The sequence below is a fragment of the Taeniopygia guttata genome, chromosome 4 (genome assembly GCF_048771995.1).
Source record: "Taeniopygia guttata chromosome 4, bTaeGut7.mat, whole genome shotgun sequence".
In the NCBI taxonomy this organism is placed as follows: Eukaryota; Metazoa; Chordata; class Aves; order Passeriformes; family Estrildidae; genus Taeniopygia; species Taeniopygia guttata.
This window is the reverse complement of record NC_133028.1, coordinates 42,636,439-42,653,686: the sequence shown is the minus strand read 5'-3', so window position 1 is coordinate 42,653,686 and position 17,248 is coordinate 42,636,439. Positions and strand designations below refer to the sequence as shown.

Sequence of the window (17,248 nt, the reverse complement as noted above, 5' to 3'; positions counted from 1 at the left end):
GACAGCACTGAAACTCTTACTGAAGTCAGTGCGACAAGATTTTCACCATCATGTGTTACATTTCCTGACTTCTGTTCATGTGTAAAACCTAAGGTTAGCTTCTTGTTTTCACTGTAATCCTCTTAGGCTGATCTGGTTATGGAGAGAGGCTGGAAGATCTCTTCCAGTGGAGTGCTGATGTGCAAAGCCTAGGCTCTCCTTTCACAGAGCCCTTACTGGGGGGTCAGGAGGAGGACTGTGAGGGGAAGATGAAGAGTGGTGCAGCCAAAATCCTTTTAAAAGGCCAAGAGCTGTGGAGCTGTGTGAGATCACACTTTCTCAGTTGGGATCCTATGAGGAATTCCGTGTAGCACTGCTCCCTTTAAGAACTGCATTCTGCAAAGCTTCTTCTGCTTACAGGACCATACTTACTACGGGATATTGCATGTGATTGTATGTTGCATGCCCAGCCAGGTGTTAACTTCATTTCCAAGGTCAAAAGTGGCCTTAAGTCTCACCTAAGCCAGTCTGCTGCATATTCTGCATATATTTTGCATATATGATTTCTGAACTTTTGGGTCAGGTTTATATTCTGTGAAATTTAGTTTTTCTGAAAAACACCAACACTGCCCACCCGATCAAATACAAACAAAAATTTTCCCCAAAACTCCCCTTAACATAAACTGTGATAACTTAGCAGGTAGCTCCCTGTGTTGTAAAGAAAACTCTGATTTTGGGTAGCTGCCAAAACTTCCCAAATTGAAATAGATGAAAAAATTTCCTTTGGTTTTATTGGGACCATGTTTTACTTCTGAAACACTAAACCCACAAACACAAATTATTAAAGGAATTCTGTTGGAAAGACAAGGGTCAAGCACCGGTTAGTCAGTTAAAGGCACAGGCTCAAATACTTGATGCAACTTCATGTCTGCCAGACTTTATCAGATGAATTCAAAATTTTTACTGCATAAAATGTCCTGTAAGCAGAATGCAGTAGGTGTCTGAAAGCATGATCAACTGCATGAATATCTCAAAAAAGGCATGTAACTCTTTTAATGATGTCTGCTTATTGAATATTTTTTTTCATGTGGCAGATTTAAAAAATGTTTAGAAGAAAAATTATTCCCCATAACCACTTTTGCTTCAGAAGGCTGTTTGATGTGCTTTTACAAGTAGGGGTAGCACTATTTCAAACTAGCTCTTTAACTGATGAAAGGGTTTTTTTTCCCTCTTTGATGATACTTTCCCTTTCTTTCTCCTTCCACCTTCCTTCCCCATAGGTGTTTACAGAATTACATTCCAGCCCATAGCTTAACCCTTTCTTGCCCCGTGTGCCGCCAGACCTCCATTCTGCCAGAGAAAGGGGTTTCTGCACTCCAGAACAACTTCTTTATTACCAACCTGATGGATGTCCTGCAGCGAACGCCGGACAACAGCATTGAGGAGTCCTCCATCTTGGAGACTGTCACTGCTGTTGCTGCAGGCAAACCACTCTCCTGCCCCAATCATGATGGAAATGTAAGTGAGACAGCCTCCTGTGCTATGTGCACGCATTGATATGTGCCGACTTGTCTGGGTTTCATGGATGTCTTTTTCTAAAGAGAAAGCAGGGGAAGTGGAATCACACTGTTTCTTTGATTTTATAATAAATCAGCAAAAGACAAGTGAGTCTTCAAATTAACTCAAATGCTTTTAGTGGAGCATCTTGAAGTAGTCAGGATGTTATTTTATTTTACCAATAATCTGGGATGAGGATGTCTTCTGGCACATTTGGTCAGAATTGTTGTCCTGCAAGTACTGAACCTTATGCCTTCTTTGAGTTGGGTTTCCTTAGCCCTCGTACTTGTAGCAACAACTGTTGCTGTGGGTACCTGTATGTTTGTCTGGCAATGTGTGACAAAGACCTTATAAGTTTTACTGACCCTGGACACTGGGGCAATACCAAAAGTTATGTGAACGTATTAACATAGAGCCAAATAAAGGTGAGTCCTAACTTAGGATGCTTTGTATCAGCACAGGCTAGAAACAGAGCACTTCTGTTTATCTGCAGTGTTTTGTGGATCTCTCATATCAGTTCTTGGAGGTGACTTTGTTTTTTCCCTCCACCTACTCTTTTTACCTAGCATGTCCTCACACACATCCTCAAATCATATCAGTATATTCTTTGGCAAATACCAGCAACTGAGTTAATATTCACAGATTACTTGCAAGAACAGCTCTAACTCTGCTTACTTCTCAATTTTCAGTGTTAACCTGTGTAACTTCATGATAGGCAGAGCTCCTGACTCATAGCTAAGCTTATGCAAACATGCAAGTGGAGACTACAAAACTCAGCAATGCTGTACTGTAAACTGAATGTTGTGCTTCTGTGCAAGCCAAGAAACACGTGTCAGTAGTTTAAGACAACTTTCTGGGGGCTGTTTTATTTGATACTCAGTGTAGGTGCATTGGTTGTATAGGAGTAATTCAGCTGATAGATAAGGATTACTGTAATAGAGTTCCTTCTTTGTTGGAATTAGGTAGACTTTTAGAACTGATGTTGGACTCTGATTAATGAATAACTGGTGTAACGTTTTTTAATGTGCACTATACTTATGTGTATGTAGTGGTTACTGATTAATGCATTCCTAGTTTTTGGTTGCATTTTATTTGCTCTCTTTAAAATGAATCATAGTTGTTTTCCAACATAGCCATTCTGATAGGAGCCATTTGATTGAGAAATGCAGAAAAATGTCAAGATTAAGGTGTTATTTGTTTTATATTTGAAATTATCAGCTACTTATTCTTTGAGTGTGTTTAAAAAAACCTGTTTTGTCCACAATCAAAAACATGCCACCTTATACCTCTCTGAGAACTCCTTTATAGGGAAAGGTGCATTTGTAAGTCCTCTAAATCAACTTGGCTTGCCTTGAAACATAGCATGCCATTTAGGATGCTGAGTAGTGTGTGATGGGAGCATCTTCTCACTTCAGTAAGTATCTGGGAGGGTAGGGGATAGCCTGAGGGTGACTCCAATTTAAAGCTGTGTGAAGCTAAGAAATTAAAAGCTAAGTGCACACATTAGTCCTTGTGATGGGAGGAACTGAGGTAAGATTTGGGGAGAGCTGCTTGAGGCTGGCCAGGTGGGTCTGGCTGCAAGGGTGCACAGGGCAAGGTGCTGGGCACCTTAGGCCTCCCTGAGGAAATGGGATTATGCTGGCTTCATAGGCTCAGGACACAAGAGCACTGTGGGGCAAGTACGTTGGATATTTGGAAATATCTAAAACATCTTCATCCAGAATGTCTTCCCGGGGCAGTGGTCACAGCACAAAGCCTGCTAAACTTCAAGAAGCATTTTGATAATGCTTTTAGGCACACGGTGTGATGCTTGGGGTGGTCCTTGGCAGGGCCAAGAGCTGGACTTCAGTGATCTTTGTAGGTCCCTTCCAGGTCAGGGTATTCTATGATTCTAAGTGCCTGGCTGCTAGTAACCTTACTGGGAGCTTCAGGAAGTGAAAAAGCATTGAGCTGGCAGTTGGAGGAGAATTCCTTTACAGAACCAGCAGTCATTCTGCACTAAATCCACCCTCCATTTATTTTTACATATTGCGTTGGGTAAGGTCAGACCCATTTTATTTTTACTATTTGCATCAAATATATTTCTTTTAAATATTACTAGTTTTTCTTCATATTATCTTGGAAATAAGTTTCTGATTAAACAAGTTTTTTCAGTTATTTCAGCCATCCTGGACTTAAACCTCTCTGATTAAAATGAGACAGAAACTGATGCATAGATGATACTTTCTCATTTGCTTGCCTGTCTATTTGTAGCTTAGCCTTCCTCAGGCCATGCAGATTAGATACTTTCCCTTCCCAGCTGGTCCCCTGTTCCCATCACTCATATTTTCAATATGTGTGTATGTTTACTTTATTCCTTCTGTGCACATCCTCCCCACCCTCTGTTGTGGCATCTTTGTTCTGTGCGTTCTTATGAAGAATGAAACTTAGTTTGTAGTATCTTAATACAAAAGATGGTTACCTGTGGCTGAATTATAAAAAAATGCTTTCTCATTTTGACCCAACATGGAGCACAAGTGTTAAATCAGGGCAATAGGGCACATATGGAACTTTTGAACTTACTAGGAGAGACTTATCTTCTACCTACACATTAAAATAAGATTGGCTTTATTCTCAGGTGTGAAACACCTGTGTAGGTCTTGTGTATAAAAGCATTCTGGACTTGAAACATTGATCTACAATCATTAAGGGGCAGGTATAGAAGCCAGGGCAGGGAATGATATGAAATTCTAACTCCACTGTATGTAATGAGCGGGGTAGCCTCTGAAATGTCTGTACTTGTGTTTTGTTTGAATTTGAACTGAAAACTAGCTCAGAGTGGAGGATCCATGTATTTACAATGTAGAAGGTGGGGCAATGTCTTTTCTGCTTCTAGTGTAACAAGAGGATACACAGTATTAAATTTAACCCTTTTAGCAAGAGAGAATGCCTCTGACTAGCTTTTTTCTCAAAAGATCATAGCATAGCTTGCCAACTTGACAGGCATAAGATCTTGCTTACAAAAACACTTCCTCAGCTTCTGGAGCTGTTGCTTATTGCCTGTATGCTTCTCTTAGAAAAATTAAAAAATCACCTATCCTTGATATTCTGATGAAATTACTTCATATCTTACCTTTTAAATCCTTGTTTTTCCTCCTCAGCTATGTACTTCCCACCATGTCATGTATCCCATTAAAGTCTAATCTGTGCGTAGGGCAAAAGCTGTGACTAGGGAGGCAGAAAAACCCACATTCTAAATTTTATCAGGAATCTCAGAGGTGCCCTCAGGTAATTCAAACTTACATTCTTCGGAAAGCCAAAGCATACGAAGCTAAGGTGCACTCTAGCCCTGGGACAGAGGAATTAAGCATATGTGTGACATGAGGAAGCTGGGTGGCAAAGAGCTGACCCATCATTTTTCTGTGGACTGCTCTTTTAATTCAAATAGAGAGCAGACAATGAGCAATGTGATTTTTCAAATGTGATTTTAGAGAAGAGGGGCTTGTGATTGGTGAGAGCTTTTCCCTCAAGACCTGAACTTTGAAGAGCTGAAATTAGTGTGTCTAGGCTTTGTGAAATCTAGTTCAGAAGTACTTGTATCCTTGATTATGCAATTTTAAAAGTTTCTGTAAATTCAGTTGAATTACAGTAGTGAAGATGTACATGGGACTCTAGTTTCATCATTGTGCTGAAATATGCTGGTCTGGTTTAAGGTGGGAATTACTGGATGGGATTTCAGAACCAGTAGGTATTAATTCACATGTCATTACAGCTGAAATGTTCTCATTGAATTTGGTGGAAATATGGCTGAAGCCAGTGCTGGATGCTACAGTGTATCCAAATACAAGAGCTCTCTTGTATTTGGAAAGTAGAGGCAAATGTCATTTTCTGAGATGTTTCGTAAGGCAAACCTGTCACAATGAAAAATTTTCTGGAAGTGTCACAAAATGTGATGCCCACATTGGGCACAGAAGGGAGAGAGAAAAAGCCGGTGGTACTTGCCTGTCTGTAGTTAGAAATCAGTCTTTCCTGATTAAGAGATGCTAGAAAAAAGAAATTTAGGAAATCAGCCTATCTAGACAGTTGAAGCCTGAATTGTATTATTAGGTTTTCTTTCTCCTTCATCTATGCACAATACAAAAACTGTAGTGGGAAATAAAAGCTGCATCTCTCAAAACATTTTGAATTTGAGTCAGACAACTATTTCTGTATAGAGATACACATTGTGTGTTTGTGTTTGCTATTCTCATTTGAGTTTCTGTGTTTGCCTGATGCTTGAATAAAGAGGAAGAAAATTGTTTAGGCTGAACAACCTTTATACCAATGAGATGCTTCCTTTCTTATATATGTTGTTGCAAATATAATGGTGTTTATTATGGGGTAGTCAGTAGAAAGCAGAAATACTGAATTATTCTAATCACTGTGTCCAAAGATAAAAATAATGAATAAATAAAGGGCTTGTTGAAATATCTTGAACCTAAGTATTAAATTATTAAGAGGCAGAAAGATGATTTTTGGACACTCATGCAAAAGAAATGAGTGAATTTTTTTGCCATATAAGATTTCAGAGTTTCCTATTAAAATATCCTTCCTTTTGGCTGCTTCTGATTACAGGCTTTTGAAACTTTTGAAAAGAACTTAAATCCTAAACTCTGTTTAACTGATTTCCTCTATGCACTGTAAGAATGCATCACATCACAGTGCCTACCAAAGAAACTGTCAGGCCTCAGAGGATCTGCTACAATGAGACTGCTAAATTCACGGTGACTGGAGTAGTGTTCATGAGGGTTGACATTGTTTTGAAGGTCTACTTTTGTTTTTTTTTTCCTGTTGCTGATCTATTTGATGTTACACAGGCTATTTGGATCAACTTTTAAATTTTCTCAGCTTATATTAGTGGCTGACAAATGACTAAACCCTCACTGCATGCGAGTCCCATATTTTTTGAATTGAGATAAGAGGGAAGAATGGGAATAAGATGTAAAGGAGCTTATCAGAGGAAAATCCCTATTAATGCTAACAGGCACATTGAAATCATGGTTCTTGTTTCTCCCCCCCCTTAATTCTCAAGATGCCTCAGAGCAGCCAGCTATTTTGCACTGGTGCTGATATAAATCCCTCTGCACACCTGAAAACAGCTGGTTCTACACAACCATCTCATCAACCAACAACTCCAGCACAACCATCTTTGTGAAAGATGTCCGAGTGCCAGAAGCATCAGCTGAATTATTCAAGATTCTGATGCTGTGTTCTGAATGCAAAAGAGCTGCCAATGTCTTTCTTTAAAGCATATACTAAAACTTCCTTGTATTCTTTTTAATTAGCCTAAAATGCTTTGTGCCTGAGGACTTCCTAGCTGTAAAAGCAAGTCTGATGCCAAAGTTGCATATATGTGCATTATGTTGACTAACATGTGATTTTGGGCACAGGACTTCTCTGTTTCTTTCCCTTCATGAATATATTTAGAATTTGGGTTATCTTTTACATGTAAAGATCTATTTCTGTCTCTAAAGAGCATCTTGCTGGGTACTTAACAGGTTGAAACAGTCTCCTCCTCTTTCAAGTGTAGATCAGCACTCCAATTACAATCTCAGATATGAGGCATTAAGGGATTAGTAATAGGATATGGAGATTTTTCCCTGCAGCATGTTGATTCATTTAGGGTGCTTTCCTCTAGCAAATAAACTTGCTGTTTGGTGATTTCCATTGAGTTTGTGTTGCAAGAGTGGCCCTGTTATGAAAAACAGCCTAAGTTTACACTTTCTTTAGCAGACCCTATGGGAAGGCTAAGGATTGAGTTAGTCAGGATAGCTGAATGCCTGGTTTTTTGAGTTGTTTCATGGAATACGTAAGAGAAACTTACTATTACACAGTATAAAGATGATGTTAAGATCAGCAATGATGTCCAGTGTTTTTCACAGGCTACTGTCCTGACACTTTATGATAGAATAAAATGCTTTTAAATGAGCATGTTGATATAAAATATGTAAGAAGAATGGCCGTCTTTTAGCAGTAAATTATTGGTGCATAAGAAAACAGAAGCTTTGTCTCAGAGCTGGGCTAATAAATGAGTTCAAGACTCAGTAAGATGTGCTTTGAGTTATGTTACTGCTGCCATGTTTGAGTGCAGAATTGTGCACTTTTCCAGGTGATGGAGTTTTACTGCCAGTCCTGTGAGACAGCCATGTGCCGGGAGTGCACAGAGGGAGAACACGCAGAGCATCCCACGGTACCACTCAAGGATGTGGTGGAGCAACACAAGGCTTCCCTCCAGGTTCAATTGGATGCTGTCAACAAAAGGTATGGAGACTCCACTGAGTGTTTTCCATTTTCAATTTTATTACTAGCTTCCTGTGCTGAGCAGTGTAGATGTTTTAATGTGCTGGTTCCATGGGTATTTACCTAGGAAACAGGGATAGTGAGGCTAGCAAAAGGACAAAAAATTCATTGAGTGGGATGTACTGAGTGGTTAGCAAAAAGAGTAAAAGATTCCTGTCTTTCACAAAACAGAGGCTATTAGAAATGCAAGTGTTGTGCTAAGAAGGAGCATAAAATGCGAAGGAGGAAGGTACTGTCCAATCACAGACAGTATTAATGTCCAATTTAATAGCTAAATAAATAATGCTGGATGTTAAAAAGACTGGTTAAATAAAGCTGGATGTTAAAAAGACTGCAAAATGGTGCAAAATGGCTTAAAAAAAAAGTAAAAGTGGGATAAATCTAGTTATATCTTCTTGAGTAGATATATAGCATAAAGGACAGAGGATCCAAGGCCTCATTGTTAGCAATGCTTACAGTCTAATGGATTTGCACAGGGGAGGACTGTGGCTTAGCCTTATTTTATCAGACCAGACCCACTGTGTTGGTTATAAAAGGAATGAGCTTACTTCTGGGAAATGACCATATTTAAAGACAGCCTGCTGATGAGAGGGTTTAATCAAAAGATACCAGGGCAAGGGCCAATGTTTAACGACTTTTGGAACAGCAAACTTTGTAATTTAATTCCTCCCTCAGGCTTCCAGAGATTGACTCAGCACTTCATTTTATATCTGAAATCATACACCAGTTAACCAACCAAAAGGCTAGCATCGTAGATGACATTCATTCCACTTTTGATGAACTCCAGAAGACTTTAAATGTGCGAAAGAGCGTGCTGCTCATGGAGCTGGAAGTGAATTATGGCCTTAAACACAAAGTAAGATGCATGTTTTGTTTCAATGCAAAGCTTTTAATTTAATCAGCCAGTTTTTACAAATGATGCAGGACGCCAGTTTGACAAATCGTGTCTGAGATCCAGAGAAATTTGTTTTCCTGAAATCAGGTGCTGCAGAACCTCACGTGTGGGTGCCCAGCCTTATAAGATGAGCATGAAGATACAGGCCAAACAATTTGTCCTGAAGAACTAAGGCTTCCTGTTTTGCTTCAAAGCACTGTTTTTCTTTCCAGTGCTTGGTAAGCTGTTTCATGTTAGATGTCACCTGTTGGAATACAAAAAGATTGGAGGACATCTCACTTTCTTAGGGGAATGAGGAGAGTAACAGATTGCAGAGCTGTATTCATTCACTCTTTTACTTTCTATCTGAATGGTTTTCCCTCTGTATTGTAGACCAAGCTTCAGAGGAAGAAAACAGAAAACTGTAATTTTACAAAGCAAAGCCTGTAGCCTGGTGGGTAGAGATTTATTTTTGAGGATTATTAGGTCTGAATCAGAATAATGAAAGAATTTGGTCCTTATTTTCCTATGCATCAGTTCTCTGCTTTATAAAGAAAGATTTCTCCATGAAAGTTGCCTTTAAAAGAAAATACCATTAATAATTGGAGTTTCAAGAGTGCCATTACTGAGCAGCTTGAGTATCTCCAGATGTCTGAAGTGGAGGAATGCTGCATTTCTGGATGTCAAATAGGCTTGAAAACATCATTAGATGTTTTTAGATCACTAGAAAGGTGCTGAACTGCAGAGCCTGTGGAAATGGAGGAATTCTAACATGCACAAGATACTTACTTTTAGGAACACTGGGGGCCCAAAACCATTGGGGCACAGAATTTAGTCATCTCCAGAGCTAAGCAGCAGCTTACTGAAGTTTGAGCATCAATAATGTAAACTAAGATCCTAGGTTCATCTAAATGTATTCATGATGTCACACTTACTTCCATAGCAAGCAAATATATTCTGTATATGTACAAAGTCTACATGAAATAGAATATGATGTTTAATTATCTTGTTGTTTAAAGATATTTAAATTAATTTAATAACTGTGAGCATTAGAGAATCAAATTTTTATTAACTTGTACATAAACAGTAAAAGAAGCATCTACCATGTTTGTATAAAAAACCCCAACTGAAATTGGGTCTTATTTTTGAATGCCTGGTAGTCCTGCAAATACAATCATTCTGATCAGATACTTAAAAAAAAAAAAATAAAATTAAAGGGCTATAATTTTCTAAGTAAAAGCTGGCAGTTCAGTTTGTTGTCCAATGGACTGAAAGAGTATAAGATGTAAAATACTCTACGTGCATTTTAAGTATTATTTATGTTAGGTTTTAATATTTTCCATTTTTATAATGAAATAAAACTGTCTTAAAGTGTTGATTTTAAAACATAGCTGCAAATTGTCTTTCTTTTAGTTTGTGGCCTGTTATCTGAAGCATATGGGGTTTTGTCATCCTGGGACCTTACTGGCTATACTCTTTTAACTACTTATGTCTTTGAATGAAGACAACCAGATTAGAAATGTCTTCTATTGCATCCTGAGAAGTATCTGTGTGCCTAGAAAAGCAGATGACTTGAAATTTCAGTGTAGTCTTGAAAATTGTTCATTCTGTTTTAATTGCAAAATATTTAGTGCTGCTATCACTTTCCTATATCAGTGACACATGAGCCTGGATTTTCTCCAGTGGATGAAAAGCTTAAAGCTTTGGAAAATTCAGAAAAAAATGCCTTTAGTACTCAGTGTCATTACAGAGTGTATCTCAGTAAGGGACAAGTATTTCATAGCAATAAATACACCCTGTCTTTACTTTACATCAATTGAAATGTTTCAAAAATATTTACTTTACAGTGATGGTTAACAAAATAACTTCTCTAATCCAGTCATGTCTGTGCCATAGTTCTTCTATGTAGGAAAAACATACCAACTGTGTGACTGAGTACCTTCATTTGGGGATTTTATCAGTGGAGATTGTTGGGGGCAGCTGCAATGTTTTCTTGACTATCATGAATGTCTCTGCTAGGTTGCTGTAATTCAGGGATCCTTTTTTCCAGTTCACTGCAAAATTGTTTTTTTAAAAAAAACCAAAAAAACATTTAGACCTGTTCCCAGCCCACACCTAGCAATTTTGAGGTCAATACTGTTTTAAGGATTTTACACTGAGGGCCAGAACTGACCCTATAATAGAAGCTCTTTCATAGTCTTAAATATGTAGTGGCTACTTGCTGCTCACCAACATTTCTGGCTACTCAGTCCAGCTCTTTCCACTACCCACAACCCATTCTGTATATTTTGCTTTCTTGCCTGCTGAAAGTGAGGGATCAATTTACCTTCTGCTAGGAAGATTTTTTTTTTTTCTTTCTTCATTTATTTAGTTCAGAAATCCCACTTTTCCTCAGGATGGATGTGCATCCAGGTATTGAGGCCTTCGTCTCCACAGAGGAGTAACCCACAGATTCCCTTGGTTCTCAAGAAACAGTACCAAGAAGTTTCTTGCAGCCTCTTATTAATGGACCTCATGACTGCAAAATATATCTTCATCTGTGAACACAACTCAGTTCCAGTAACTGTCTCATTAACTGTGGCTGCTGAGAGTTAAGATGGGGCAGGGTTCAAACTTCTACATTTGTTGCTGGGCTTTTGCTCAAAAAAAAAAAACCAAAACCAAACAACTAAAAAAACCCCAAAACAAAACAGAAAAAACCAAAAACCCAAACAAGACAAGACAGATGGGACAATAATTCAATCTAGTGTGACTGTGGGTCTGTAAAGTCTTGAACCCCCAAACCAGGGTATTTTTTTGTGTTGCAGCATTGTATTCCAAATACGGGTTGGCAATCAGTGTGCTACTTCTTCTAAAATGAAGGTTTAAATTAAACTCTAGAATAAGACATAAATTTGATTCCTACAAAGACCTTTAGATGCTACATCTTCCTGGGATAGGTCTTGTAACATGATGCTAATCTGGTGTTTTGTAATGCACACAGGTCCTCCAGACACAGCTGGATACCCTGCTAGAAGGACAGGAAAGCATTAAAAGCTGCAGCAACTTTACAGCCCAAGCCCTCAACCATGGCACTGAAACCGAAGTGTTGCTGGTGAAGAAGCAGATGAGTGACAAGCTGAATGAACTGGCCGAGAGGGACTTCCCGCTGCAGCCCCGAGAAAACGATCAGTTGGACTTTATAGTGGAAACAGAAGGGCTGAAGAAGTCCATTCACAACCTGGGGACTATTTTAACCACCAACGCCGTTGCCTCTGAAACAGTTGCCACCGGTGAGGGACTGAGGCAGACGGTGATCGGACAGCCCATGTCCGTTACCATCACGACCAAGGACAAAGATGGGGAGCTCTGTAAATCTGGGAATGCTTACCTCACTGCTGAACTGAGCACGCCTGATGGGAGTGTAGCGGATGGAGAAATACTTGACAACAAAAACGGCACTTATGAATTTTTGTATACTGTTCAGAAAGAAGGGGACTTCACTTTGTCACTGAGACTTTATGATCAACATATCAAGGGCAGCCCATTCAAACTTAAAGTGGTCAGGTCAGCAGATGTGTCTCCTACCACTGAAGGGGTTAAGAGACGTGTTAAATCTCCAGGCAGTGGTCATGTGAAGCAGAAAGCTGTGAAAAGACCTGCGAGCATGTACAGCACTGGCAAAAGAAAAGAGAATCCCATTGAAGATGATTTGATCTTCAGAATAGGTAGGCTGCCTGTTGACATACCTAGAAATAGTTCAGGGAAACGGAATGAAAAAGTTTAGTTATTGTAAAGCTAAAGCTGTAAGTAGAGCAACTTGATAATATGATAATACCATTAAGCCCCTTGACTTTGGTTTATATGTACATTTTGGAAGTACACACTTGAAAAATAGTTTGCAGCAAATATTTAATTGGGATTTTAGTTGAGAAATGGATACATTTGATTTGGGATATTTTAAAAATCATTAATATTCATATTAAAAAGCTTTTGGTATGGATAGTGAGCAGTTTCTGGTTTGGCTACTAAATAGTGGTGTGGTTTGGATTTTGTTGGTAGTGGTGTTGTTTGTTAGGTGGTTTTTTTGAAACTACTCTCTCCCACACACCATAAACTCTAGAAGTCTTAAATGTTTTCCCAGAAATGCAGAGCCTTTTAGTACTGTTGTGATGCAACCATGACCATGTGCTTTATTTATGAGTTCTACATTCTCCCCTTCTTCACCACTCAAAACGTGAAGATGTATTTTATTAGAACAAGAGCTATGCATGTCTCAGAGCTTTTGCTCCATGAAATGTCTTGAGCTGAGAGTAATATTTTTTGTTCAGTTTTCAGCCGCTCATTTCACAGAATGACCCTACATGGAGATGTTCCTCTGGGCTTCTGTGGGCTTATGTATGCATTGTCTGAAAGGTCACAGCTGCAGTGCTCTAAGGTTTTATACTCTTCCAAAATATGCAAAATTATTGAGGAAGGTAAAACTTCTGACATTTTCACAAGGATTGCTTTCATGGAGTTAATTTACTTCTAGTTTCAGCTCACTTCAAAAATTTAAGGTTTTGTTCATTTGTGATGAGGTAACACAAAGTTTATCTCTGTTCTCCAACACTGCTGTTGTATTCTCTGTTTTGAACCCATTGTTGAATTCCTCCAACGGCCCTGGCCAAATCTGGATCTGTATTTTAAACTGGGCAAGATAAATCTTCTATTTGGCCTGCCAGAAGCTTGTACAGCTGTGTTGGAGAATCACACTGTAATATTCCTCTGGGCATCCAAGTCTGTGGAGTGTGCTGTTGTATGTATGCTGATGTATGGGCTTTTATGCACAAGTGAATTGATCAGCTGCTAGCAGGGGATTGTTCTCCTGCTAGTATTAACAAGAGATAGCATTAATACAACATTAGTGCATTTTGTTCATGGGGATGTGTGCATTGTATCCTCTGCAAATGCTGTGTTATTTGTGGCTTTTAAAATGGCATGTGGTTCTCTTCAGACAGTCCAAGGTCAAATTATTGACTACACATTCATACATTTGTGTAATTCATTATTTACAACAGCAGAGTATTTTCTGCGTTCTCTTTTTCTCTCTCAACAATTTATATCCTCAGCTTACTATTCTTTTTAAACAGGTGTAATCTCCAAGAGTGTGTCCATGCAGATCTGCATAGCATGTCCTTAAGTCTATACAAATGCAAACAAGAATATTCTTATGATAATCTAGAAAATAATTGTTGCCCAATGGTTTTGCTACCTCTACAACTACAACTGGTAGGAAGCACTAAAGTGAGAGGGAAATCTTTCTTTCATTATCCTGCTTTTGTGCGTTATACTCATGCTGAGCAGAGGTGAGGGGTGTTCACAGGGTGAGCCACTTCCCCCTTCCCTGGTAAGTCTCTTCCATGTCCTTCAGAGAAGGGTTAAGAGGCATGGCTGTCATCAGCTGCTCTGTCCAGGACCCCATCTTGTGTTCTAGCTCTGCCAGGCTGTGCTGTGTGCCTTAGTAGTTTTCCCCTTTTGGCACTTTTCGTGACTAGATTCTTTGACACCATTTAGCAGTAGTGGTGCTATTTCCTACTTTAACTACTTTTATCTCTTCATTTACTTATATTTGGAATTGGCATCCGATAGAGCCAGATGGAGAGTTTGCCCTCTGGTAGAAAGTTCAGTGTTCCAATTTTCCTTTTCCTCAGACTGTTTAGTTGTCTGTTCAGTCATGTAACTGAGCATCTAACTTTAGCTGGTACATTAATGTGTAAAAAAAAATTTCCTTTAACAGAACTTCTGTCAGCCTTCTTACTAGGTGTGAATGTCATCTTCTGGTCTGTTATAAATGCTGCAAGCAAATAGAAGCCTTACTGTGAATTTACTCTACATAAAAAAAATTACAAACAAGGTCTATGTAATCATAGCTTTAGTGCAAAACACTAGGCTTTTAAGGCTTAGAGGGAACAAAGGGATTCTTGATCGGGTGTTTCACAGAATAACAAAAGAAATAAGGTTGGAAGGGACCACACTTGGTCATCTGGTCAAGCCTTCCTGCTGTAGAAATATGAATGCTTAGTAATGGGAAAATACCTTTTCCTGTTTATTAGCTCCAGTCCCTCTGATGCTCATTCTGAACTTTATGGGGTTGTGATGGTCAGTGTGGCATTTTGCCAGGCCTGCATTACATTGCAGTCATACCTGTATTGGACATGGAGGGAAGAACTCTTGATGCTACATTGCTGGCAAATCCCCCAGCATAGTTCTGATGTGCTGACAGCAGAGACCTAGCCTGGATTTGTTATTTGAGGTTTGGCTGCTGTGGCAGCAAAGAATTTCTCATTTGCTCTTACCCCTAGGCTTGTGTGTGCCTGTCTGTGGTGACAGGGGGTCTGCTGCATGAGCAGGGCTTGGAGGTGGACTTGGCCAAGCTTTTAGGGGCAGATACTGTGTAAAGCAAATTAACACAAATCAGTCCATCTTCATTACCAACAGTGTGTGGATATAACTGCCACAGTTCCTACTGAATTATTCGTTTCTCTTTAAAAGCTACAGTGTGCCTTCAAACAACAGACTGACTGATTTTAAAACTTAAGGTTATTTGGGAACTTAGATTAGAAAGACTGACATTCATTTTAGAGCAAACACATAAGGTTAAAAATTCAGTGCAGTTTTACTACAGAGACTTTTGTGTTTCAGCTGCATCTATTATTAGAGGGGGCATCACAGCCTCATAATGTGTAAGTTTTGATTAAATATCATTTGGCACTCTGAGGAAAACAAAGAAAGCTGGGAAACAAGGAAACTCCTTGGTTCCTGTCTATGCAATATGTATGCAGACCTTTCCATGCTGTTTTTCTTTTTCTTTTCTGTACTACATAGGAAAGAGTCCAATAAAAATTATTTTAAGTGCTGTAGGCAGGAAGGAAATGGTACCTACACAACAGGTTGTGGCCATTCACAACCTCTTAAGTCTTCCCAATAATCTGTAATATTTCTGCAGTTTGATTTTATCTCTCTGAATCTATTCCCTTCCTCCTGGAGGCACTGACATATTTTTTCTTTGTTTTAGGAAGCTGGGGAATCTAGGTTAACAGGCAGGGGGATTATTATTCATATTAGTAAAACTTGGAAAGCAAAAAACACTCCTCTTACTATGAGCATCAAAAATATACATTATACAAGTTCGTTCAGAATCGCAGGACATAAAGAGCAGGTTCTTATTACAGTTACATGATGTTATTTTTAACATCTCCTATCATTGTTAATGGGCTTTTAGATTTTTTTTTCTTCTTTTTGGTAAGACTCAGTATAACTTCTATTGCTCAAGAGTAAAAGATTGGAAATATGAAGCGTTTTATGTATGTTAGAATAATCTTGAGCAGAAAATGCATACTTTGTTGAGACCTAAATTAATTAGTTTGTGCAGGCTATGCTCAGTAAAAGCAGAAAGAATTAGATAGGGCTAAAACAAATTTGATCATTATCTGTATACAAAAATGGTATAAAAGAAGATATTCCACAGGCCATAGATCTGCTTCTGTTCAGTCTTCTCCTTTTGAAATCTCTCATTTTTTTTCCTCCCAATCCCCAGCAGCTTGCAATAAAATCTGTCTTTTCCTCCTTTGTGCCCTGCAGTAACTCAGAACTTCAGGGAGATAAAGCTGGGCAACAATGGGCACAGAAGATGCAGGTTTTCATCTGTTAACCAGATTGCTTGGGAAACACTGGAATGAGGCTCCTACTGGTTCCAGCCCTGTGCAATTGAAATGTTGGTGCCTCCCTAGGCTAAGGAGGGATGGGTGACTGTCCATGATGGAGAGAAGACAAAACATGAAATGCTTTGATACAGAGGGGGTAGTATCTTGCAGTAAAAGATTTGCTGAAGACTCTGTCTTAGGCAGATATGTTCATAAGGAAGGAATTTCTGCTTACAGAGGAGAGCTATCATCCTTTGGTATTGCAGAGTCAGTAGCAAAAGCCTGCTTTTCCAGAGGCTGACGTGCTTTCCTACAGGCTTTCCTCTCATCATCTGAAGTGCCTGTGCTTGGCTTCAGATCTTTGCTGGCATGGTGAATTATTCAAAATGGAAAGTTCAAAGTTATCTGATTTCCTCTTGAACATCCATTAGGAAGTAAGCTTTCTTCTGCAGAGGAATTTCTGCCATTGCAGAGGGAACTGTCTAAGGGCCTGTATGCAGATTAGGAGTTAGGTGATAGATTTAATACCTGCAAAGTGCAGATACAAAGATGTTGCATTGAGCTGAATTTCATCTACACACTGTGCTAATAACGTGCTATTTCTTAAACTTACTGTGAAACGTGACTATGACATTCCTGGGCAATTTCTTCAGTTTTTCCTTTGATGTATATTTACAAGGTTCCACTGGAGAATGCTTTGAGTAACTTTTTATATAGGTGTCTCTTATCTTTAAAAACAAAATTCCATGACTTCGAAGAATGTTTTTCTAAGGCTAAAGAGCATACATTCCATAAAGTTTATGTTAGTTAGTTCCAGATGCTCTAGCTTATGCCTCCTCTTTTCTAACAAATGTTT

At 38.9% G+C, this 17,248-nt stretch overlaps 1 protein-coding gene across 22 annotated transcripts in view; it reads left to right on the top strand.

Moving 5' to 3' along the window:
• Positions 1-17,248, top strand: part of TRIM2 (tripartite motif containing 2) — an 88,896-nt gene that overhangs the window by 51,726 nt on the left and 19,922 nt on the right. For all 22 annotated transcript variants that reach the window (XM_030271504.4, XM_030271494.4, XM_030271498.4 and 19 more), the window contains 4 exons: positions 1,260-1,497; positions 7,664-7,815; positions 8,530-8,710; positions 11,712-12,435. In XM_030271504.4, coding sequence (XP_030127364.1) covers positions 1,260-1,497; positions 7,664-7,815; positions 8,530-8,710; positions 11,712-12,435 — 1,295 coding nt within the window. The remainder of the gene's footprint in view (positions 1-1,259; positions 1,498-7,663; positions 7,816-8,529; positions 8,711-11,711; positions 12,436-17,248) is intronic.